Genomic DNA, 25025 nt, shown 5'->3' on the forward strand with positions numbered 1-25025 from the left:
GAGATAGTTGTCCTTCTGGTATGTTCTCCCATCTCCACAGTGGAACTCTAGAGCTCTGTCAGATATTGAGCTGCAGATACCCAGACTTGGAAGATGGTAGCATGCTGAAATGGCACTTCCTGATCTTCAAGTGTGCTACTAAGTATTCTGATAGGAGACGCAATCGTATGGGGTGACGTCATCGTTCATATTTTCTACAGTCTATGGCAGATAAGCTTGTGAACAACAGGTGCCTGGTTTGTACTTGCAAAACAGGTCTACCAGTAAATAAAAATGTACAGGCAACCGACAAAAATTAGAAAGTCTGGAAAGAATCTGTATTATTTTTGACCAAGTCCACCTCTTCGGCACCTCCATCAATAAAATCAGTCGTTACTGCCGCGCACAGAGTAGTTTACGGAGTTTCCTTTTTTACCCCGGTAGAGTTGGTGGCGGTAATGCACGATAAATATTGGATGCCAACCGCCGTTAAACTTAATCGAAGAAGAAAACTTCCCTACGATGGATTTGGCGCATGAGCACTTGGTCAAAAACAATAACGATTCTTTCCTGACAAGGCATATTTTCGGTTGCTTGTACATTTGTATTTAGATACAGGGCGGGACTGTAGTAAATAAAGATAGTTGCTCAGCGAAACGCCATATTTGTGAGTAACAAACGTATTTTGACATTATAATGCTTTCAGAGCTGTCTAATGGCAACAAACATGGTAGCTTTCTGGGCTAGAAAGGCGACTCGTCAAATTCATCGTCTTCTCTGACTAAACCTGACCTGGTTCAGCCTAAATGCAAATTGTATGAATGTAAAGGCAACGTTTGTATAGTAGGCTACTCCTTTCATTATCAAAAGTCGAGCATTGTATTGTAATGGTAATTTATGCATTATCATTGTACATAGTAATTTACTTGCTGCCCTCCAGATTTCAGCTACAATGGATGCTTTACCAGCATGGCCCAAGGGGAAGAAGCTGGTTCACCTGGATCTGAAAGGAGCACCTCCTAGAATTGATTACCTGCACAAGGTAATAGCACTGCTCACCTATCTCTTCCTTATTTGTGTGTTGAATGCAAGAGGTCTGTCTGACATGACTGTTCCCTCTCTCCAGCTGATTGGTCTTTTTTCTGGTCTGGGTGTTGACGGTATATTGGTGGAGTATGAAGACATGTTCCCCTATGAAGGCGAGCTGAAGGTGCTGCAATCCACTCAGCATTCACCATACAGGTTGGGCTACACACATCCACCATACAGGTTGGCCTAAAGCCAATCACTGATATCAACTCTTATCCTCGAACATCACTATCTTGGCCTCGCTAGAAAGTGAGAAAAAAAATGGTTCTTCCTGACAGGTAATGATTCTCCTCTCTCTGCTGCAGTCGTGAGGAGGTCCTGTCCATTCAGGAAGTGGCCAAGTCCCAAGGGTTAGAGGTCATTCCTCTGGTGCAGACATTTGGACACATGGAGGTGAGAGAGGGGGAACACATATCTGCCTCCCACCTGTTCATATCATACCCCACTTACTAATCATAGAGATTGAGGCCAATTTATGTTGTTGCATGTGGTTGTATTGTCTTAGTATCTTTGATATTCTTGTCTTTCTTTGCCTCCTTTATCACTCACTCTCTCACAGAACTTCTCACCCCCCCCCCCTCTCTCAGTTTGTGTTGAAGCACAAGTCGTTGTGGGGGCTGAGGGAGGTGGGCCACTGCCTGGGCACTCTGAACCCCCACAGAGAGGAGGGTGTGAGGCTGGTAGAGGAGATGCTTCGCCAGGTGGTGGAGCTCCACCCAGGCAGCACCAGCCTGCACATTGGAGCTGACGAGGTGAGGCCTGGTATTTTGATCCTTTTGGAATAAAAAAAAAAAAAAGTGCAGACGAAGGGGAGGAGATGAGGAAAGGAAGCCATATTGAGATGCATACAAGATTGAAATAACTTTCTAATGATGAACAATGCATGACACCACTTTAATTGTAAGCCCCCCCCATATCATGCGTCCTCAGGTGTACCTGCTAGGTGAGGGAGAGGAATCTAGACGCTGGCTGAGCACGCCTGGCCGTACAGTACAGCAGCTGTTCCTCAGTCATGTGACCAGGGTAGCAAAGGGCGTCAGGGAGGCGTGGCCAAACCTCAACATGATCATGTGGGATGACATGTTGAGAGGGATGGACCACGACACACTGAAAGGTCAGGGTACAGGCTCTTAAAGTGATAGTTCTGCAAAGTTACACAAACAATCATTTCAATGTTTTAGCCTGAAAGTAGTCTATGGGCCAGAAAAGTTTGCAATCCACTAACATTTGCTGCTTTTACCTGTTTGCCAGGCAGTGGTTTAGTAGGATTGGTACAGTTGATGCTGTGGGACTACAACCCCACCCTAGATGTGAAAAACACAGGTAAGAACTAGTGGTTTTACTAGAACAGTGTCACTATGCACATAGACAAACACTATTTGTGCTTAATGTCAATGTTTCCCATCTCCTTTCCCCTCTCCAGTATATCTATTGGAGAGGTACAGTGGTGCAGGGCTGTCAGAACTGTGGGCAGCCAGTGCCTTCAAAGGCTCTACTAATGTCCACACCTGTGTGACCAGCACACAGAGACATGTGGACAACCATCTACAGTGGCTACAGGTGGCAGCAGCCCTGCCTGAAGGCATACACATGCTGGGCATCGCCCTCACTGGCTGGCAGAGGTGAAACAGAGAGAATTCACTTGTTTTCATCTAAATTATTATGTCATGGGGCAAAATCAGACTTGTCTAAATCATACAATGCGTCAGACTTTTGCGTAATTCATGGGATGTTTGTGCCAAAATGTATGATGTTATGATTTAGCCATAATCTATTTAATAATCTTATTTCAACAATAGATATGACCACCTGTCTGTGCTGTGTGAGTTGCTGCCCCTAGCTCTGCCCTCCCTGGCCTCCAGTCTACAGACACTCACACATGGTCAATACTTTTCTCCATATACACTTTGATGTGATCCTTGAGGTATTGTAATAGCACCTGACCTGTGTTGATGGTGGTTCTGTGTGTGCTACAGGCCAGTTCAGCCCGGAGGCTCAGAGCAGGGTGACAAAGACTTTGGGCATCTCTTCTGTAGAGGTAGAAACCATGGAAAGGTGAGACCCTTCAAAACAGAAAATGCTCCTCTGTTATAAGGGGATTGTGTTTTTAATCCTAAAAGTGTCTGTCTCTCTGTGCCCTGCCCTAGCTCCACTACAGGTGACTCTGTGCTGTTTCCAGGGAGGAGGTTGGCAGAGCTTGTTGTGGAACTAACAGCAATACTGCAGTCAGAAGAACTCCGCCATTTTGAAGACAACATGTGAGTGAAGCCAGCAGCCACATGGGCTGGAACTAAAGCCTGCACACCCTGTAGCACTCTAGGAAGAGGCTTTGTGACCACTGCTATAAAGGCACACTTAATGATTTCTTGATTACTCCTATAAAATCCTTTAATTAAAGAGCTCTCTAACCTTGACACATATTGCTCTGTGGTTCTCAGGTTTGTGAGAGGCTGGTTCACTCCTTACCACAGACAGAGAAAGATAGTCAGCCCACTTATTGCTCATCAGTTACAGAGTCAAGCCATGACGTAAGCATCTGAATGTTTGTATTCCACCACTGTTTATATGCTAAGGTTTTTCACTCCCTCATATAGTTGTTTTTTAAATGAACCCGAACAACCCTCCCCCTAAACAAAAATAAATGTGCTCACCCGTGTTTCTTTCAACCACCCTCCCTCCTCTCCCCCAGATTGTTGGCTCTTGTGGAGCAGAGAGTGGCGATGGTGAAGAAGGAGATGGTGCGTCTGTACCCAGCCTCCACAGCTCAGGAGTGGGTAGAGCAGCATGTCAGCCCCGTGGTGGCTCCCCTCCAGAGGGTCCTGGAGGACACCAGAGCCAGCCTACTAGAGATGGTACCCCAGAACGTCTCAGCTTCTATGGTTGGGCAGTAAGGTTTAGCCTGGGTCCGGAAAGCGATCTATCCATGCAGACTTCATACAGTGAGGTCCAAGAGGTAGTGAGAAAATTATTCCATGATTTTCAAAAAGCAACTTTTATTTAATTATGTTTGTTAACAAAAAAGCAAAAATAAATATATAAAAGTTTGGTTTTTTAAAGTAAAAAAAAAAAAAAAAAAAAAAAGACTAGGCAAACCAGTACCTGAAGTCATCCAGCAACACACACTAACTGGACCCAAAATATCTCATGCATTCTTTCTTTCAAGCAACAGAAGGCATCTACACTCACCTTCCTCTTGCCAACAGATGCAGTAACTTAGTTAAATACAGTCCAGATACAATGTAATACAGTTTATTTGTCAAACATACATATTGTTATTAACACATTTGTCTATGGACAGGGATGTTACCTGAGACTGGTCTTTCGTTTTGTGTATATAAGGCCAGATGAAATCTGTAGTTTACCCTATGAATAATAAATCAATCAAATGTAGTTATTATACCCTTTTTTACATCAGCAGATGTCAAAGTTTTATACAGAAACCCAGCCCAAAACCCCAAACAGCAGGCAATGCAGATGTAGAAGCTGTTAGATTAAGTTCATTCTAGAGGTTTTGCCTCCCCAGATTCTGTCTGACCCTAGTGATGAGACCCATCAATGCTGAAAGACATGCAAGTATTTACTTTAACATAAAAACAGGCAAACATTCTTAACTGATCCCTGGAAATCCATGCTTGATTATAGTTTACAGTCACATGCATTCAGATGGATGGATGGTTGCAGTGAGTAGAGACAATCCTACTAGACCAAGATTATCACTTGGGAGGTCTCAAACACACTGTGTTCCCTAAACTGTGGGAATGTTTTGAATGAGTATTTCACACATACTGATTACATTTAAATAGAAAGGCACTGTAATTATAGGGTTGAGTCTAATAAAGTAATGATTGTTTTTGAAGAACAGGCAACACAAACTATGAATTTGTTTAAATATTCTGTGGAAAACTCTACAATTGAAGCGTATTTAAGGCAATTTATAGTATCAGGGATACTACAAAATGCTGTAAAATATATTTGGGTGCATTTCAAGTCTGCTGTGGCTTCCCCTCATCTCTTCTCCTTCTACTGCACTGAGTCCCCCTCTTCTCTGGAGTCAGTGCTGGGGTTCAGTGCATCTTCCTCCCTGACTGCCTCTTCCTCCAGCGACACTGGAGCTCCTCCAGACCCAGGAAACGCTTGAGCAACGAAGCCACTGCCTCCACATCACTGATGGAGAGGGGGGAAAGAACAGGATCAAACAACTAGTTGTGATCAAAAATAGACAGCAGGAATATTTTGACAATCAAAACATTAAATACATTTGTCTAATTTTACTTCTGTTCCATGCCATTCTTGAACTGTTATAGTAAATATTCTACAATGTTTTCAGATCCTGGGAAACCTGTGTTCTAATCCTTTAACACACATCTTCCATGTTAGGTCTATTATAAGACCCTATCTCACCTGTGTCCCCCCATGGTGGCAGTCTGTGTGAGGGAGTAGGAGAAAACTGTGGCCAGTCGCAGCACCAGCAGGTAGCCCTTCCCTGGGTAGCGCACCTTCTCCTCCTGAACACATACGTCACGCAGGTGCCTCATGACCATCACCACTGAAAGACCGAGACCGGAGGAGAGGAAGGGTATGGGGAGGGCCACCATTGTTCCTGTTCCCAAGAAAGCTAAGGTAACTGAGCTAAACGACTACCGCCCTGTAGCACTCACTTCCGTCATCATGAAGTGCTTTGAGAGACTAGTCAAGGACCATATCACTTACACCCTAGACCCACTCCAATTTGCTTACCGCCCAAATAGGTCCACAGACGATGCAATCTCAACCACACTGCCCTAACCCATCTGGACAAGAGGAATACCTATGTGAGAATGCTGTTCATCGACTACAGCTCGGCATTCAACACCATAGTACCCTCCAAGCTCGTCATCAAGCTCGAGACCCTGGGTCTCGACCCCGCCCTGTGCAACTGGGTACTGGACTTCCTGACGGGCCGCCCCCAGGTGGTGAGGGTAGGCAACAACATCTCCTCCCCGCTGATCCTCAACACTGGGGCCCCACAAGGGTGCGTTCTGAGCCCTCTCCTGTACTCCCTGTTCACCCACGACTGCGTGGCCACGCACGCCTCCAACTCAATCATCAAGTTTGCGGACGACACAACAGTGGTAGGCTTGATTACCAACAACGACGAGACGGCCTACAGGGAGGAGGTGAGGGCCCTCGGAGTGTGGTGTCAGGAAAATAACCTCACACTCAACGTCAACAAAACTAAGGAAATGATTGTGGACTTCAGGAAACAGCAGAGGGAACACCCCCCTATCCACATCGATGGAACAGTAGTGGAGAGGGTAGCAAGTTTTAAGTTCCTCAGCATACACATCAACGACAAACTGATTTGGTCCACTCACACAGACAGCATCGTGAAGAAGGCGCAGCAGCGCCTCTTCAACCTCAGGAGGCTGAAGAAATTCGGCTTGTCACCAAAAGCACTCACAAACTTCTACAGATGCACAATCGAGAGCATCCTGGCGGGCTGTATCACCGCCTGGTACGGCAACTGCTCCGCCCTCAACCGTAAGGCTCTCCAGAGGGTAGTGAGGTCTGCACAACGCATCACCGGGGGCAAACTACCTGCCCTCTACGACACCTACACCACCCGATGTTACAGGAAGGCCATAAAGATCATCAAGGACATCAACCACCCGATCCACTGCCTGTTCACCCCGCTATCATCCAGAAGGCGAGGTCAGTACAGGTGCATCAAAGCTGGGACCGAGAGACTGAAAAACAGCTATCTCAAGGCCATCAGACTGTTAAACAGCCACCACTAACATTGAGTGGCTGCTGCCAACACACTGACACTGACTCAACTCCAGCCACTTTAATAATGGGAATTGATGGGAAATGATGTAAATATATCACTAGCCACTTTAAACAATGCTACCTTATATAATGTTACTTACCCTACATTATTCATCTCATATGCATACGTATATACTGTACTCTATATCATCGACTGCATCCTTATGTAATACATGTATCACTAGCCACTTTAACTATGCCACTTTGTTTACATACTCATCTCATATGTATATACTGTACTTGATACCATCTACTGTATCTTGCCTATGCTGCTCTGTACCATCACTCATTCATATATCCTTATGTACATATTCTTTATCCCCTTACACTGTGTATAAGACAGTAGTTTTGGAATTGTTAGTTAGATTACTTGTTGGTTATTACTGCATTGTCGGAACTAGAAGCACAAGCATTTCGCTACACTCGCATTAACATCTGCTAACCATGTGTATGTGACAAATACAATTTTATTTGATTTGAATTTGGGGCAGGTGACGGAAGGGCGACAACAGGAGAGGGAGGGTATGTGAGGGAGCAAGGATGGAGACAGGGAGAGACCCCGTTGGAAGACCCCTGCGCTAACTGGATTCCAATCGTAAAACTCATCCCATCTAATCTACCCTAATTGGTAAAGGAGGTTCCATGTGAAAGTACTGTACAGGACACATTAGGTGATGTTTCTCACCTTTCTCCTGGCCTCTCCTACACATGGTGAGAATCAGGGCATACAGACTGAAGGTCTTCAGCTCTATCACTTTCTTGGTTTTATCAAACACTGCCTCCTCCCACTCCTCCATGTTCTGCATGGCCACGAACAGACAGCCCGTCACGTAGAAAAGCTTCCACAGGATACTGTCTGGAAAGACCAGAAAATGGGGATGAGAGACAGGCAGACATTTTTTCCCCCCATTCTGTCTTAATTATGTAATTGATGACGGATTCAAGACGGGACAGGCTGGCACTGGTGATGCCTGTAAATCAGGTTGTACCGGAGCTGTAGTATGCAGCAGCCAGGCCAATGGACGCAATACCTGAAATCAGAAAAGGGACCAAATGCTGGGTCAATTTATTTTCTGACATTGCATTCAAAGAAATAAACTCAGTAAATATAAACACACACATCATGATCCTACCTATGAGCAGCGACCAGGAGCGGATGCCAGGCGACCTCTTCAGGTGTAACATGTTGGTGGTGTGCTCCTCTACCTGCATATACCCCATCTTACAGACCGACAGGCAGACATGAACAAATTGTATAGAATATGGATAGACAAAAGCTATATAATATAAAGAACCATTGCTTACTCTTGTAATTCTGTGCTTACTTCAAGGAAAGAGGGAGGATGTATGTCTGAAGTAGAACATGGCCATGTTGGTTCAATATTGAAGTTATGAATAATGATCACGGATGAATGGAAACCAGGATGTTTAAACAGGGAAATTGTCAGTGTTGAGGAAATGGGGAAGCAGATCTGAAATACAAAATGCTATGTTTTACTTCTGACAGATATCCCCCTTCTCTCTGAGAGCAGGGTTGCCAGGTCAAGCAAAATTTCCAGACCAATGACAACTCAAAAAGTGCCCAAAAGGCCTGAAAACAAGCTCCTTTTTTTCACAGCAAGAGGAGTTGCCATTTATATTGTAAACCCCTTGTCCATAATGTTACCGAGACAATTAAAGATTATCGTAGTAACTTGTAACGACGTTGGAAGCTAAATTCAGTTTTCCTCATAATAATTATTGCAAGCTGTGCCTTAGACCGCTGCGCCACTCGGGAGGCCAACAGTTCATCTACTCCAGCAGCTCTCCTGACAACGTCTACATTAGAGGAAAACTGTAACATTGAAGGGAATGGAATAAGTTATTCTGCAATGTATGTCACGACGTGCGCGCGTGCCAATAGCTGTAGTGCTCTCTCAACTCACACACACACACCCCTCCGGTCCCCCCAACCACTCACTCACAGTAACAACCTGCCTCACAGTCAGCAGCAGGTCCCTGTGAAATATATATTTTAAGATATATTTATAATTCTATTCGTTATGAAGGTATTCATTTACAAAAAAAGAAAACAATGAAAACGTTCATGAAAGGAATCAGATAGAAGTAAATTAATCCACGAATATAATTTTACATACATCTTCAATGACCGCGTTTTCATGAATATGATTATATAATTTTGAATGCCATTCAAAAACAGTGGGCATGATCCAGGAAGTAGGCGGGACATTCATAGTGTTGCCGATCACTCATTCATCATCTCGCCTATAAATGAAATAATGTATCCCCATATGCCTATTCATCTCTCTCCTACCTTACACTTTCAACTGGAATCCTAAAATGATACACGCTGAATAATGTGTCAAATCGGCTTGATGATAGTGACAGTTACATGTCTAAAATTTTTGAAAAGTCCCAATTAATTTCATTTTACAGTAACAACGCACAGTGGGAATGTGTTGATTTCTTCCGGGTTACGTCTATGCTGATTAGATGATGACATGAGCTACAGTTTATCCACCCCCTCATGATAAAAAATGTAGAGGAAACAATATTTCTAACAACTTGTCTCGGATATTTTAATAACACAAACCCATAGAAGAAGAAAAAACGCATCTCAATCATATTTGATTTGAAGTGTCTTACAGTACTAGAATATAGTCATTGATTTACACCAAAAGTGTGGCGCGTGACGCACCCAAAGGGAACCGGGTTTTACGCATGCGCTCTTGATTGACCGGGGCTCAATGGATTCACTCATGTTCTTTTATAGTTCAATGTTCACGAATTCTGATGTCAAGCCGTCTGGAAAACCGGTCTGGAACCCCCGACTCATTTCTACATCAGACGGTCTTGTGACAGAAACCGTCGCGGAGTCGCATATTGTCCATTATAGCCTTTCAGTGGTATCGTAATAGCTTCAGATATTGCTAAGTAAACATCGCTACATATTACCCTGGCTCAAACTCCCCCTTTCTCCTTTACGAAACAGCTTGAAAGGTGTCTGAAGTCATTTGTATAAAGTCAGACTAGTAGAAAACGTCCAACCGGTGAGTGAGTGAGTGCGTGCGTGCAGTGAAGTAATAAATACGGGAAAATCAGATGTCATTGAGTTCAAGAATTGCCAAGAACGTGAAAGACACACAAAACATGACAAGATAATTCGTTATAATAATGGACTTTAGATAAGCTCTATTATTTAGTATTTTAAGACTCAATTAAAACAAATTATATCAAAAACACGTTAAAGCAGGGGGTTGATTTTTTTGAAATATATTTTTTTACATGGTTTTGTGGATATAACGTTGACCAGAATCATGACGTTAGTTCTCCATTTCAAAGAGTTCAAAGTATCAATAAAGTGACCAGTTTTACTCGGTATGTACTCCTCCATATCTCTCCGAAATCTAATAGTGTACGAACATCTGTAAAACAAATGTGTCAGTGTTTCCGGTTCATCATTGGAGAATGCACACTTCTCATCAATTTCTTTGTGCAAAAATATTTCGGTGCACCTCTCATCTTATTAGATATACCACATTTGGAAGGGACAAAGCCAAGACCTTCGACACTGAATGTTTGTTTTTCCACACAGTTGGTCAATTAATTGTTCATTTGTTTATCCAGAGCGAGCTGGATTAACAAACCGATATACACCCTCAGCCTTTGTTAATAGAACCATTCTTAACTAATACATTTAATGGCTGATGATGGAGCCTGGTATAGGCGTCATAGGTTATCTGAGCCATGCCAGACATTGCACATTTGTTGCCAAGCAAGGAATGTTTTTCTCCCCCCAATTACTGTTTAGAGATTTAAAGCATAATCATAGATAATTAACCCTTACCAGGATATACATAGCTAAATAAATGGCTGTTTATATTGGGTCCTGATAATAGGCCTATATGTTCTAACAGAGACTTCAGCCTTTATTTAACATTTATTATATCAATTATGATGATGAATGATGTATAATAATAATTTATGATTGTTTTTGTCTTTATTTACTGTATACTATGTAAGCCCATTTTGAATACAGTAGTCTTCTCGGAGGACACACACAGATGGTTTGGGTCCATTCTTTGGCTCTCCGTCAACATAATAGTTATCATGGCATAGCCTATACAAATAAAGCTTTATTGCCTGCCTATTGAAACACTTGGTGCAATTATGTATGCTTTGTTGTGATATGGAAGCTGTTTTGTCGGCAGTTTACCATCTTTATTATATGCTGCTGTTGAGATAAGAAGAATTATCTTGATTGGTTAGGACAGGGCTAATGATGTAGAAGTTGGGTGGAGTTGAGTCACACACCCACACACAAATGCTAGCCTTTTAGTTTGGATCGTAGAGTAGTTGGCACCACAGTTGTCCAAGGAAAATGTGTAGAAGTGTTGTGAAGATTCCAGGTCTATTCCAGAGTTGGATGGCTTACTGATCCTGTGTTTGTGTGAAATCCAACCCACAGCCATTTCACAGAAAAATGTCAGAAGAGAACATCAGAAGACGCAGGGAGAAGTGTGAGAATTGCACTAAACAGGTGAGCCCATGGAATGTTTGTGGTTTCAGTGCGCAAGTGTCTCTGCAACTGAAATTGTCCATCCAGTCTTATCTGACCGAGTTGTTTGAGGTCATTACTTTTTGCACGTTACAGTCAAACATCATATATTGTGTCCAATTCTAACATTGATTCATTTTTAAAAAAATTGTTTGATTGGTAATTTCCAGTGCAACAAGAAGCCGAGTGATGAAGACCGTAGTTCCGTTCCGGAGGAAGATGTAGCCAACGGAGAGGTCCCTGCCTCCTCCCATCTCCTCAAGCAGCAGGTGTTGCTGAGTGCCTGTCTGTCCTGTGAGGGCTGTGTGTCTGAGGAGGAGAGCCTAAAGATCTCCCAACAGAACCTGGAGGAGGTGGCCCGCGTCCTGGGTCTCAACAAGGTACTACTGGACCACTGACCAGGCTACCTTGGTCATCTTCAATAGGCACCAAATGGAAGAAAACGGACTGAAACGGGGAGGGACTATATGAACTTATCTAATAAGAACTGATGTTTTCCCTTTTTTGTTTCAAAAGGTTTTTGCTGAGGTGGTCACTAATGAGTACAAACCTGGACACCTCACATGATTAGCCTACCTAAGCACTTGTGGAGATCTGAGAGGCTTTATGATGTCAAGGCTTCAATAGTAGCTAAAGAGACAAGGGTATATACTGTCTGAGAGGAAAGGGGAACAATTGTGTTATCTTTGCTGTACTTAGTTTCCAGATGACCTCATGCCAGATTTGTTTTAATGTGGGTTGTTATTGCTGGTATCTTTGCCTGGTATGCAGACTGATTGTTTTATTTCACATCACTGAAATGTATGGGGCATTCAGTGTTGATGCCAGGTAAATGGTCTCTCTCTTCTCGGGCCAACATTTAACAAGTCCCTCTCTCCCTCTTTTTGTCATTGCAGAAGTGTGATGTGTCCAAACACCAGGTCCTGGTGGTGTCAGTGTGTCCCCAGTCTCTGCCTTTCTTCGCTGTCAAGTACGGTCTGGACATTCCTGAGGCCACACGCAAGCTCTGTGGCTTCCTCAAGAGCCTGGGTAAGTGAGCATGTACAGTATCTATGTCTCTGTGTTGACTGGGAATTCCAGACAAGCCCTGTAGTTTCCTCAAAGATATGAGAGCGAGAGAGAGAGGTACATTCATTGGCATCTACCATAACAGATGAATCATTCTCTTCCCTTCTTCTCTCTCTCTGTCTGTAGGAGTGCAGTATGTCTTTGATACCACTCTAGCAGCAGGCTTCAGTATTCTGGAGAGCCAGAGAGACTTTGTCCAGAGGTACAGCAGGAGGCACCATGATAGCCAGGCCCTACCCATGTTCACCTCCTCCTGTCCAGGTAATATTTACACAATCTCCTTGTTCCTCCCCCTCTTTCCCTCTGCGCGCACACACACACACCACAACCTGAGTATAAAATATTAAGTTTAACATTTGTGTGTGCTGTTTGAGGGATGTGTGGCATTATTAAGGTACGGGTATTAAGGGTTGGACCTAGCTCCTATTTGAAAGTAGAGATAGCGGAGCCGGGCTGGGAGGGAGAGATACAGACACAGCCTCACACCACTCCCTTCCCTGGAGATAGGCCTTTCAGGAGGGGAGTCGCCCTCCCTCTCCTGCTCTCTCATTCAAATCAAATTGTTTTTGTCACATGCACCGAATACAACGGGTGTAGACCTTACCGTGAAATGCTTACTTACGCTCTCTCGTGTACTCGTTCTCTTTTTTTCAGTTTCAGTCTTGCTCGCTCTACACATTTTTCTGACCCCATCCCTTTAGATAATAAAACCATAAGCTTAGGACTCAAGTTAATTTCATTATTCTATTTCTGTTCAGGGTGGATCCGGTACGCTGAGCGTGTTCTGGGCAGTCTGGTCACTCCTCACATCTGTACGGCCAGGTCTCCTCAACAGATCATGGGCTGTCTGGTCAAAGACTATTTCACCAAACAACAGGTCAGCGCTATTTGTGTGTCGTAACAACCCATCGGCATACAATTAAATGAAACTCATGAGAACATGTGAATAGTGATTGATGCCACACTATTCATGTGTTTTAACCATGTTACTCATCTCACACAGCAGGTGAATAGTGGTGTCTGCTTTGTGTTTGTAGAAGCTGAGCCCAGACAAGCTTTACCATATTATGGTGGCTCCATGCTTTGATAAGAAACTGGAGGCAGTGCGAGAGGAGTTCTACAACAGTCTCCTGGAGAGCAGAGACGTGGACTGTGTCCTCACATCCGGTACTATGCTCTCATTACCTCTACTTCTACACCCCTTGACTTTTTCCACATTTTCTGGGATTAAAATGGATTTGTATTTTTTTTTGTGTCAACAGTCTACACAAAATACTCTGTCAAAGTGGAAGAATAATTACAACTTTTTTTGTAAAAATAATTACGACAAATAAAACACTAATGTGCATTCGGAAAGTATTCAGACCCCTTGACTTTTTCCACATTTTATTACATTACAGCCTTATTCCAACATTTAAAAAATAACACACAATACCCCAAAATGACAATGTGAAAACAGTTTTTTTTTATGTTTGCAAATGTAGCAAAAACATAAATACATTATTTACATAAGTATTCAGACCCTTTGCTATGAGACTCGAAAATGAGCTGAGGTACATCCTCTTTCCATTTATCATCCTTGATTTGTTTCTAAAACTTGATTGGAGTCCACCTGTGATGAATTCAATTGATGGACATTATTTGGAAAGGCACACACCTGTCTAATAAGGTCCCACAGTTGAAAGTGCTGCAAGCCATGAGATCAAAGGAATTGCCTGTAGAGCTCAGAGACAGGATTGTGTCGAGGCTCATATCTGGGGAGGGGTACCAAAACATTTCTGCAGCATTGAAGGTCCCCAAGAACACAATAGCCTCCATCATTCTTAAATGGAAAATGTTTGGAACCACCAAGACTCTTCCTAGAGCTGGCCAAACTGAGCAATCGGGGAGAAGGGCCTTGGTCAGGGAGGTGACCAAAAACCCAATGGTCACTCTGACAGCGCTCCAGAGTTCTTCTGTGGAGATGGGAGAACCTTCCAGAAAGACAACCATATCTGCAGCACTCCACCAATCAGGCCTTTATGGTAGAGTGGCCAGAAGCCACTTCTCAGTAAAAGGCACATGACAGCCCGCTTGGAGTTTGCCAAAAGGCACCTAAAGACTCTCAGACCATGAGAAATAGGATTCTCTGGTCTGATGAAACCAAGATTGAACTCTTTGTCTTGAATACCAAGCGGAAACCTGGAGGAAACCTGGCACCATCCCTATGGTGAAGCATGGTGGTGGCAGCATCATGCTGTGGGGATATTTTTCAGCGACAGGGACTGGGAGACTAGTCCGGATCGAGGGAAAGATGAACGGAGCAAAGTAAAGAGAGATCCTTGATGAAAACCTGCTGCAGAGTGCTCAGGACCTCAGACTGGGGTGAAGGTTCACCTTCCAACAGGACAACGGAGTGGCTTCGGGACAAGTCAGAGCCCGGACTTGAACCCCATCAAACATCTCTGGAGAGACCTGAAAATGGATGTGCAGGGATGCTCCCCATCCAAACTGACAGAGCTTGAGAGGATCTGTAGAGAAGAATGGGAGAAACTCCCCAAATACAGATGTACTGAGTAAAGGGTCTGAATCATATTTTTGTTGACAAGCAGACCCATAACATGATGCAGCCACAACCATGCTTAAAAATATGAGGAGTGCTACTCGGTGACGTGTTGTGTGGATTTGCCCCAGACCAGACAAGTTAATAAATTCTTTGACACATTTTTTGAAGTTTTACTTTAGTGCCTTATTGCAAACAGGATGCATGTTTTGGAATATATTTTATTCTGTACAGGCTTTCTTCTTTTCATCCTGTTTTTTTCCCCATCACAGCCATTAAACTGGCCTCGGTGAAGTCCCTGAGCGGTTTCCTTGCTCTCCGGCAACCGAGTTAGGAAATACACAGTCACTACAATGTATCTTTGTAGTGACTGTTTATTAATACACCATCCAAAGTGTAATTAATAACTTCACCATGATCAAAGGGATATTCAATGTCTGCTTTTTTGTATTTTTACCCATCTACCAATAGGTGCCTTTCTTTGCGACCCATTGGAAAAACCTCCCTGTTCTTTGTGGTTGAATGTTTCAAATGCAATGCTCGACTGAGTGACCTTACAAATAATGTGGGGTACAGAGATGAGGTCGTCATTCAACAATGATGTTCACCACTATTATTGCACACGGAGTCCATGCAACATATTTATGTGACTTTTTAAGTACGCTTTTACGCTTTTCCTGAACTTATTTAGGCTTGCCATAACAAAGGGCTTACTCATTGACTCAAGACATTTCAGCTTTTCATGTGTAATTAACGTGTAATCCCCCCTCCCCCAAAAAACAAACAACGTCATTCCACTTTGACATTATGAGGTTTGTGTGTAGGCCAGTGATGCAAAATCTCAATTTTAATACATTTTAAATTCAGGTTGATCACAAAATGTGGAAAAAGTCAAATGTTTTGAATACTTTCTGAAGGCACTGTATAAATAAAATGTTATTTGTCACGTGCCGAATACAACAGGTGTAGACCTTACCGTGAAATGCTTACTTACAAGCCCTTAACCAAAAATGCAGTTTTAAGAAAATACCTACAACTTGTTGAAGAGATAAGAATAACAAATTATTAAAGAGCAGCCGTAAATAACAATAGCGGCGTTATATACAGGGGGTACCGGTACAGAGTCAATGTGCGGGGGCACCGGTGTCTAGGTAATATGTACATGTAGGTAGAGTTATTAAAGTGACTATGCATAGATAATAACAGAGCGTAGCAGCTGCAGTGGAGAAGAGTGGGTGGGGGCAATGCAAATAGTCTGGGTTGCTATTTGATGTCCAGGAGTCCCTGGCTTAGGGGTAGAAGCTGTTTCGAAGCCTCTTGGACCTAGACTTGACACTCCGGTACCGCTTGCCGTGCGGCAGCAGAGAGAACAGTCTAGGACTAGGGTGGCTGGAGACATTGACAATTTTTAGGGCCTTCCTCTGACACTGCCTGGTATAGAGGTCCTGGATGGCAGGAAGTTTGGCCCCGGTGATGTACTGGGCCATACACGCCCTGTGGTCAGAGGCCAAGCAATTGCCATACCAGGCAGTGATGCAACCCGTCAAGATGCTCTCGATGGTGCAGCTGTAAAACCTTTTGAGGATCTGAGGACCCATGCCAAATCTTTTCAGTCTTCTAAGGGGATATAGGTTTTGTCGTACCCTCTTCACGACTGTCTTGGTGTGCTTGGACTATGTTAGTTTGTTGGTGATGTGAACGCCAAGGATCTTGAAGCTCTCAACCTGCTCCACTGCAGCCCTGTCAATGAGAATGGGGGCATGCTTGGTACTCCTTTTCCTGTAGTCCACAATCATCTCCTTTGTCTTGATCAGGTTGAGGGAGAGTTTGTTGTCCTTGCACCACACGGTCAGGTCTTTGACCTCCTCCCTATAGGCTCTCTCATCATTGTCGGTGATCAGGCCTACCACTGTTGTCATCAGCAAACTTAATGGTGGTGTTTGAGATATGCCTGGCCGTGCAGTCATGAGTGAACAGGGAGTACAGGAGGGGACTGAGCACGCACCCCTGAGGGGCCCCCGTGTTGAGGATCAGCATGGAGGATGTGTTGCTACCTACCCTTTCCACCTGGGGGGCGGGCCGTCAGGAAGTCCAGGATCCAGTTACAGAGGGAGGTGTTTAGTCCCAGGTTCCTTAGCTTAGTGATGAGCTTTGAGAGCACTATGGTGTTGAACGCTGAGCTGTAGTCGATGAATAGCTTTCTCACGTAGGTGTTCATTTTTTCCAGGTGTGAAAAGGCAGTGTGGAGTACAATAGAGATTGCATCATCTGTTGGTGCAGTATGCGAATTGGAGTGGGTATAGGGTTTCTGGGATAATGGTGTTGATGGGAGCCATGACCAGCCTTTCAATGCATTTCATGGCTACAGTGGTGAGTGCTACGGGTCGGTAGTCATTTAGGCAGGTTACCTTAGTCCCTGTGCCCAATAACACTATGGTGGTCTGCTTGAAACATGTTACTATTACAGACTCAGACAGGGAGAGGTATTTATATCTGCTTTACCTCTTTCTCTCTCTCTCTTTTCATCAACTATTTTCTTCCTTTCAGCATTTCCAGCCTCCTCCTCTCACACAAGATGCCTCGATGCCAGCTATTCTTTCAATTCCCTGTCTCCTATACCTAGACCCACTTCATTACCCCTTCTCTATCCCCAGAAATTGAGAAACATCAGACAGTGAGGGATGTCATTCGTGTTTATACTGTAAACCTGTAGGTTTTATAATTTGTAATGTAAGACTGTAAATCCGTGTGTGTGTTCCAGGGGAGGTGTTCCACATGATGGAGCAGATGAAGGTGTCACTAGCAGACCTAGACTCCGTCCCTCTAGACCACGTGTGAGTGTTTCACTTTTCACTGGCCTCTTATCAGGAAGTTTGTGTCATTGATCAATGTGGGACTCATTGCTCAGTGAAGCGGTGGTGTGTGTGTGTGTGTCCTTCCTCCTAATCAATTAAATCAAATCAAGCTTTATTTATACAGCACATGTCAGACATGGAATGTAACGCAATGTGCTTTATAAGAATCAACTAATAAATTAATAAAAGCTGAAATGTTTTACTACACAACAAACATTAAACAAAAGAAAGACACAAACTGAACAACTAAAAAGCACCCTAAGGAAAAGCACAGCTAAAAAGATGTGTTTTAAGATCTCTTTTATATATGTCCACAGTTTCAGCCCCCCTCAGGCTATTCCAGAGGCTGGGGACATAATAACTAAAGGCTGCCTCTCCATGCCTCTTTGTCCCAGGCTTTGTGATAGTTAAAAGGCCAGTGCCAGAGGAACTGAGGGACCTACTGGGTACATAACTTAAAAGCATGTCTGACATGTATTTAGGTGCACAATTGTGGATTGATTTAAAAACCAATAGAATAATCTTAAAATGAATTCTAAAACTCACAGGCAGCCAGTGCAGAGACCTTAAAACCGGTGTAATGTGTGCTCTCCGTCTGGTCAGTACCCGTGCTGCAGAATTCTGTATGTTTTCAGAGGACCAATGGCTTTCTTGGGTAGACCAGACAGGAGAGCATTACAGTAGTCACGCCTGCTTGTAAAAAAAGCATTGATGAGTCTCTCTGTATCAGCCTGAGAGAGAAATGGCTGCATCATGGCACTGTGGTAAAAGCTCTTTTGGTCACATTCCTAATGTGGGATTCAAAATTGAGTTCAGAATCTAAAATAACACCTAGGTTTTTTACCTGGTGTTTTATCATTATTGCCCATTAATTAAAATATGCGTTTAGAGTGCGGGCTCCCGAGTGGTGCAGAGGTCTAAGGCACGGCATCTCGGTGCAAGAGGCGTCACTACAGTCCCTGATTCGATTCCAGGCTGTACGTCCGGCCGTGATTGGGAGTCCCATAGGCCTGTGCACAATTGGCCCAGCGTCATCTGGGTAGGCCGTCGTTGTACATAAGAATTTGTTCTTAACTGCCTTGCTTAGTGAATTAAAAAATAATTATCTGTCTGTGCTTTGGCTCCAACAATAATTACCTCTGTCTTGATTTAGCTGGAGGAAGTATTTAAATCACTAATACAGTCTAATCATTTATCCACGGAGCTAAATTCCTCTGGTGACACAGAAATGTAAAGCTGTGTATTGTGTGCGGAGCAGTGAAAATCAATGCTTTCTGATAATGCTGCCAAGGGGTAACATATATAAACTGAACAGTACCGGACTCGAAATCTAACCTTGGTACGCCACATGTGATATGTATTCTCTCTGACTTATGTTCACCAAGGGTGACAAACTCTCAACCGGTTAAATAGGTCCTACACCAATTTAGAAGTGGACCGGAGAGGCCAACTCACCTCTCCAGTCTGTCCAGAAGGACATCATGGTCAACAGTGTCTAATGCAGTACTTAAATCTAAGAGTACAAGGACCAAGAGAAAAATACTGTTGGCACTTAACTCTTTTAGCTATTTGAAAACCAATTCATCCAGAATCTTGCTCAAGAATGGAAGTTTGGAGATTGGCTGAAAATTGCTAACAACTGAATAATCTATATTTTGTGTCTTTGTTAGCACTTCTGTTTTGTTATTTTATGATATGAAGTACGTTTTTACTTGTATTGAAAGCCCTAAACAAATAGTTTATTATTATTATGTGTGTGTCTGTGAGTGTATTTCTGTGTGTTCGGTTCAGTGACTCGGTTCAGTGTGTCACGTTCTTCTTCATCTCCATGTTAGCCTGGGTGAGGCGGGGGATCCAGCCTTGGTGAGACACCAGGGCAGAGGATCGGAGGGCTTCCTGGAACACATCTTCAAATATGCTGCTTCTGAACTGTTTAGTCTGGATGTAGAGGAGATAACATACAAGACTCTCAGGTAAGTTGCGAGAGGGATGACTGAGACAGAGAGAGAAGTTGAAGACCTTGAACTGAGAAAGATGGAGAGGGAAGGATGAGAGCAGAGAGGGGTAGGAAAGGGGGTAGAGGAAGCAAGCTGTAAAAGAGGACGTGAGTTTAAATATCCCTCTCATTCTGTCTCCCCCTTCCTCCCTCTAGGAACCGTGACTTTCAGGAGGTGTGTCTGGAGCGGGATGGGGAGGTGCTGCTGCAGTTTGCATCCGTCTACGGCTTCAGGAACATCCAGACCCTGGTCCACCGCATGAGGAAAGGACACGTCCCCTACCAATTGGTGGAAGTGCTCTCCTGCCCCGGAGGTAACCCATTGGCCCAGCCACCTGTCAGTCACATCTACTTCCTAGTTCTGATTTGGTTTTGGGTAAATGCGACGAGGCAATTGTGAAAACCTGTGTTAGAAATTCTTGCACAAATCTTTTTTTTTTTTTTACAATTGAGTAACCCCAGACTAGGCTGCCATTGAACTTAAATCCACCGTTGCAAGTATAGAAAATGTAACTGAGGAAGCTGAATTCATGTAGAAACTTCAGTAGTAATTTAGTGTGATCTTTATTGTCCCAATGAATGTTGACCCTTCATTCTCCCATCTTCTCTCTCTCTCCTCTCTGCCTCCCCCTCTTCTATTCTCTTCCCTCTCTCTCCCCAGGTTGTGTGAGTGGTCGTGGGCAGGCGCAGGGAGAGACAGGAGGCCGGGTGGACAAAGCCTTGGTTCAGCAGATGGAGGAGGCCTACAGCAGTCTACCAGTCAGGCTGCCTGACACCAACCCTGGCCTACACTTTCTCTACCAGGACTGGCTGGAGGGACAGGACTCAACGCACGCCAACACACTCCTACACACACAGTACACACAGCAGAGCCCCAGCCAGACACTGACACACACAAAGCCCCCGCACATACAGTGGTGAAAGACACACACACACCTCTCGTACACACACGCGCACACACACAGAAAACTCCAACACACCTCAACATCCAAAAGCCCAATATGAGGGGTAATCAGGACACTGACCCTTTCTTTTCTAAGGACCATTACAATGCTTCCCATAGGTACCATTGTATAGGTGGGGACGGCCAGAGGACCAGGATGTTGCTTTTGTGGTCTTTTGCACCCTGCCTAAAGAATAATCTATGGAAAAGACTGGACCAGTATATCCCAGAAAGACTTGATTCTGGACTTCAATATGCCACAAGGTGGTGCTGTTGTTCCATCTGTTTCACTGCTCTAGACTGCTGTGGAGGCTGGTCCACTGTGCTCTCTCACACGATGGAGGGGGAAACAAAGATATGGGAAACGGACGCTAGTGCCAAATATGTGGGCTAGATTCCAGCGCGAATCAATTATGTGGCGGACCACAACATTTAATCCAGAGGGACACATTTGCAGGATGGACAACATTTCATCTGCCAGCCAAAGGAGCAGTAACCCTGGGAGGAATAATATTCGATCCAAGGGGATGAAGCTGAAAAACTCACACAAATGTGTCCTGTTAACATGTACTGAATGTTAAGCCTGTAAGAGGATCTAGATGCCTTAGTAGTATTGCATTTCAGAGGGGTAAAAATACCCAAAGTGTTCAACATAAAACCAGGTGTACTTGTTTCAACTGTGAAATGTACATGTTGTTTTGCCTCCTGTGATTCCAAAATGATCAATCGATTGATTGAAAATGCTAGATCTTCTCACTAATAATGCTGATAGTGCTGTTGTGACTGCCATTTGCATTGCGTGTGTTCATCCATGTAATAATCACTGCAATCAATTTGGTAAATGGCTGTGGGATAGGGATGGAGAAATATAACCACTCTCAAATTCCTAGACAAAGCTATTGAGACTTTTTCATTTATTTGTATTTTGTTTCGCCTTTATTAATACAGGTTATTTTTCTCATTGAGATAACATCTCTTTTTCAAGAGGGACCTGGAGAGAGACTGACCATTTATGATTTAAAAATGATAGTTTTAACCATAACAAATCAAATGTTATTAGCCAAATGCTTCGTAAACAACAGGTGTAGACAAACAGTGAAATGCTTACTTACGTGTCCTTTTCCAACAATGCAGAGTTAAAGATATAAAACATAGAATTAGTGACACGAGGAATGAATACACAGTGAATAACACTTTTTTTTCCTTCATATTCACATTGTTTACAAACAAATGAATAAAACAAGCTCATATTTAGGGTTCTGATGGGGTACAACAGTTGATCTAAGCATGAGGCATTTCTAAGTTCTATTTTTCAATAGTTATTGGGTACACATCAATCCATTTACAAGTCCAAAAGTGAATGTACCAATCACAGATTGGCCCTTTTAAGGTTATTGTTTTATTTGACCATATAGTGTCTGTGTCATATTGATTGATGAGCATTAAAACAATTCTAACCTGGAAATCAGTCTGATTTGAATAAATTCTGAAATGGGACTGAGAATATATCCCTTAGCCCCTCTCTCTCTCTCTAGAATGCTATAGACTCTAGATCCTAGAATTTTGAAAATGTGTGGAAAACCCAACAAATCATCCACCTCTGTTCTGACAAAAATAAAGTGATGCAAAGGTTGCATTTTAGGAGTGCAGGCTAGGGCTCTTTCACCTCTAAACTATAGTTGCATGTTTTAATGTGACAAGTACAGTTGAATGCCTTTCTTGCAAACTCAAAACCCAACAATGCAATAATGAATAATGTATTACTAGGAGAAAAAAAACCCATGAGAAATAAGAAATATGAAACACACTAAGTAAGCATATAATATACAGGAAATATTTAAAAAATCAGATCCAATACAATATTTGCATGTGCAGGGATGCTGGTGTGATCGAGGTAGATATGTACAGTGCCTTGCGAAAGTATTCGGCCCCCTTGAACTTTGCGACCTTTTGCCACATTTCAGGCTTCAAACATAAAGATATAAAACTGTATTTTTTTGTGAAGAATGAATCAACAACAAGTGGGACACAATCATGAAGTGGAATGACATTTATTGGATATTTCAACAAACTCTCTCCAGAAGTTCAGTGAGGATCTCTGAATGATCCAATGTTGACCTAAATGACTAATGATGATAAATACAATCCACCTGTGTGTAATCAAGTCTCCGTATAAATGCACCTGCACTGTGATAGTCTCAGAGGTCCGTTAAAAGCGCAGAGAGCATCATGAAGAACAAGGAACACACCAGGCAGGTCCGAGATACTGTTGTGAAGAAGTTTAAAGCCGGATTTGTATACAAAAAGATTTCCCAAGCTTTAAACATCCCAAGGAGCACTGTGCAAGCGATAATATTGAAATGGAAGGAGTATCAGACCACTGCAAATCTACCAAGACCTGGCCGTCCCTCTAAACTTTCAGCTCATACAAGGAGAAGACTGATCAGAGATGCAGCCAAGAGGCCCATGATCACTGGATGAACTGCAGAGATCTACAGCTGAGGTGGGAGACTCTGTCCATAGGACAACAATCAGTCGTATATTGCACAAATCTGGCCTTTATGGAAGAGTGGCAAGAAGAAAGCCATTTCTTAAAGATATCCATAAAAAGTGTTGTTTAAAGTTTGCCACAAGCCACCTGGGAGACACACCAAACATGTGGAAGAAGGTGCTCTGGTCAGATGAAACCAAAATTGAACTTTTTGACAACAATGCAAAACGTTATGTTTGGCGTAAAAGCAACACAGCTCATCACCCTGAACAGACCATCCCCACTGTCAAACATGGTGGTGGCAGCGTCATGGTTTGGGCCTGCTTTTCTTCAGCAGGGACAGGGAAGATGGTTAAAATTGATGGGAAGATGGATGGAGCCAAATACAGGACCATTCTGGAAGAAAACCTGATGGAGTCTGCAAAAGACCTGAGACTGGGACGGAGATTTGTCTTCCAACAAGACAATGATCCAAAACATAAAGCAAAATCTACAATGGAATGGTTCAAAAATAAACATATCCAGGTGTTAGAATGGCCAAGTCAAAGTCCAGACCTGAATCCAATCGAGAATCTGTGGAAAGAACTGAAAACTGCTGTTCACAAATGCTCTCCATCCAACCTCACTGAGCTCGAGCTGTTTTGCAAGGAGGAATGGGAAAAAATTTCAGTCTCTCGATGTGCAAAACTGATAGAAACATACCCCAAGCGACTTACAGCTGTAATCGCAGCAAAAGGTGGCGCTACAAAGTATTAACTTAAGGGGGCTGAATAATTTTGCACGCCCAATTTTTCAGTTTTTGATTTGTTAAAAAAGTTTGAAATATCCAATAAATGTCGTTCCACTTAATGATTGTGTCCCACTTGTTGTTGATTCTTCACAAAAAAATACAGTTTTATGTTTGAAGCCTGAAATGTGGCAAAAGGTCGCAAAGTTCAAGGGGGCCGAATACTTTCGCAAGGCACTGTATATGGGTAAGGGGAATTTTATTTATTTTTTATTTTTTTCACCTTTATTTAACCAAGTAGGCTAGTTGAGAACAAGTTCTCATTTGCAACTGCGACCTGACCAAGATAAAGCATAGCAGTGTGAGCAGACAACACGGAGTTACACATGGAGTAAACAATTAACAAGTCAATAACACAGTAGAAAACAAAGGGGGAGTCTATATACAATGTGTGCAAAAGGCATGAGGAGGTAGGCGAATAATTACAATTTTCAGATTAACACTGGAGTGATAAATGATCAGATGGTCATGTACAGGTAGAGATATTGGTGTGCAAAAGAGCAGAAAAGTAAATAAATAAAAACAGTATGGGGATGAGGTAGGGGAAAATGGGTGGGCTATTTACCAATAGACTATGTACAGCTGCAGCGATCGGTTAGCTGCTCAGATAGCTGATGTTTGAAGTTGGTGAGGGAGATAAAAGTCTCCAACTTCAGCGATTTTTGCAATTCGTTCCAGTCACAGGCAGCAGAGTACTGGAACGAAAGGCGGCCAAATGAGGTGTTGGCTTTAGGGATGATCAGTGAGATACACCTGCTGGAGCGCGTGCTACGGATGGGTGTTGCCATCGTGACCAGTGAACTGAGATAAGGCGGAGCTTTACCTAGCATGGACTTGTAGATGACCTGGAGCCAGTGGGTCTGGCGACGAATATGTAGCGAGGGCCAGCCGACCAGAGCATACAAGTCG

The 25025-nt window shown here is 43.3% G+C and overlaps 3 protein-coding genes across 17 annotated transcripts; 2 read left to right on the plus strand and 1 right to left on the minus strand.

Annotated features, from left to right (window-relative positions):
• The first annotated feature begins 474 nt into the window (after positions 1 to 474).
• On the plus strand, positions 475 to 5607 carry hexdc (hexosaminidase (glycosyl hydrolase family 20, catalytic domain) containing). 4 transcript variants are annotated; one of them, XR_002949455.2, is made up of 14 exons: positions 475 to 646; positions 920 to 1021; positions 1106 to 1221; positions 1374 to 1461; positions 1656 to 1820; positions 1999 to 2182; positions 2320 to 2391; positions 2492 to 2690; positions 2868 to 2950; positions 3045 to 3123; positions 3216 to 3326; positions 3507 to 3596; positions 3758 to 4021; positions 5492 to 5607. XR_002949455.2 is itself a non-coding variant. In XM_024387832.2 (13 exons), exons 2-13 carry the CDS (start codon positions 932 to 934, stop codon positions 3957 to 3959), a joined length of 1479 nt encoding a protein of 492 aa, XP_024243600.1. In that variant the 5' UTR covers positions 475 to 646; positions 920 to 931; the 3' UTR covers positions 3960 to 5339. The 4 variants fall into 4 exon arrangements, 2 of the variants coding, with proteins under 2 accessions (XP_024243600.1, XP_024243601.1); XR_002949454.2 differs by having other exon boundaries at positions 5446 to 5574; XM_024387832.2 differs by lacking the exon at positions 5492 to 5607 and having other exon boundaries at positions 3758 to 5339.
• LOC112224338 (cytochrome b-245 chaperone 1 homolog) lies at positions 4127 to 9343 on the minus strand. Of its 10 annotated transcripts, none has more exons than XM_042306043.1 (6): positions 9191 to 9343; positions 8010 to 8097; positions 7866 to 7907; positions 7562 to 7732; positions 5470 to 5614; positions 4127 to 5232 (listed from the first exon to the last, which is right to left on the minus strand). In XM_042306043.1, the coding sequence occupies exons 2-6, from the start codon at positions 8095 to 8097 to the stop codon at positions 5133 to 5135; spliced, it is 546 nt and encodes a 181-aa protein (XP_042161977.1). In that variant the 5' UTR covers positions 9191 to 9343; the 3' UTR covers positions 4127 to 5132. The 10 variants fall into 10 exon arrangements, with proteins under 10 accessions (XP_042161977.1, XP_024243608.2, XP_042161978.1 ...); XM_024387840.2 differs by having other exon boundaries at positions 9015 to 9343; XM_042306044.1 differs by lacking the exon at positions 9191 to 9343 and adding an exon at positions 8202 to 8998.
• Positions 9344 to 9393: 50 nt separating this feature from the next.
• LOC112224337 (nuclear prelamin A recognition factor-like) lies at positions 9394 to 22303 on the plus strand. Of its 3 annotated transcripts, none has more exons than XM_024387834.2 (11): positions 9394 to 9926; positions 11345 to 11416; positions 11605 to 11814; positions 12331 to 12463; positions 12629 to 12763; positions 13261 to 13379; positions 13540 to 13669; positions 17806 to 17878; positions 19735 to 19872; positions 20052 to 20209; positions 20557 to 22303. In XM_024387834.2, exons 2-11 carry the CDS (start codon positions 11360 to 11362, stop codon positions 20814 to 20816), a joined length of 1413 nt encoding a protein of 470 aa, XP_024243602.1. In that variant the 5' UTR covers positions 9394 to 9926; positions 11345 to 11359; the 3' UTR covers positions 20817 to 22303. The 3 variants fall into 3 exon arrangements, with proteins under 3 accessions (XP_024243602.1, XP_024243603.1, XP_042161973.1); XM_024387835.2 differs by lacking the exon at positions 9394 to 9926 and adding an exon at positions 9991 to 10254; XM_042306039.1 differs by lacking the exon at positions 9394 to 9926 and having other exon boundaries at positions 11081 to 11416.
• The last annotated feature ends 2722 nt before the right edge of the window (positions 22304 to 25025 follow it).

The sequence above is a fragment of the Oncorhynchus tshawytscha genome, linkage group LG25, assembly GCF_018296145.1.
Source record: "Oncorhynchus tshawytscha isolate Ot180627B linkage group LG25, Otsh_v2.0, whole genome shotgun sequence".
NCBI classification, from domain to species: domain Eukaryota; kingdom Metazoa; phylum Chordata; class Actinopteri; order Salmoniformes; family Salmonidae; genus Oncorhynchus; species Oncorhynchus tshawytscha.

Coding starts and splice junctions, on each gene's coding strand:
- LOC112224338 (XM_024387836.2), bottom strand. CDS start 9,110: ATGAATGTCCCGCCTACTTCCTGGATCATGCCCACTGTTTTTGAATGG. Junction 8,098..9,014: donor AAAACGCGGTCATTGAAGAT/GTATGTAAAATT, acceptor TCGGTCTGTAAG/ATGGGGTATATGCAGGTAGA. Junction 7,733..7,865: donor TGCTGCATACTACAGCTCCG/GTACAACCTGAT, acceptor TGGTCTTTCCAG/ACAGTATCCTGTGGAAGCTT.
- hexdc (XM_024387832.2), top strand. CDS start 932: ATGGATGCTTTACCAGCATGGCCCAAGGGGAAGAAGCTGGTTCACCTG. Junction 1,462..1,655: donor AGACATTTGGACACATGGAG/GTGAGAGAGGGG, acceptor CCCCTCTCTCAG/TTTGTGTTGAAGCACAAGTC. Junction 1,821..1,998: donor TGCACATTGGAGCTGACGAG/GTGAGGCCTGGT, acceptor ATGCGTCCTCAG/GTGTACCTGCTAGGTGAGGG.
- LOC112224337 (XM_024387834.2), top strand. CDS start 11,360: ATGTCAGAAGAGAACATCAGAAGACGCAGGGAGAAGTGTGAGAATTGC. Junction 13,380..13,539: donor ACTATTTCACCAAACAACAG/GTCAGCGCTATT, acceptor TTGTGTTTGTAG/AAGCTGAGCCCAGACAAGCT. Junction 13,670..17,805: donor GGACTGTGTCCTCACATCCG/GTACTATGCTCT, acceptor TGTGTGTTCCAG/GGGAGGTGTTCCACATGATG.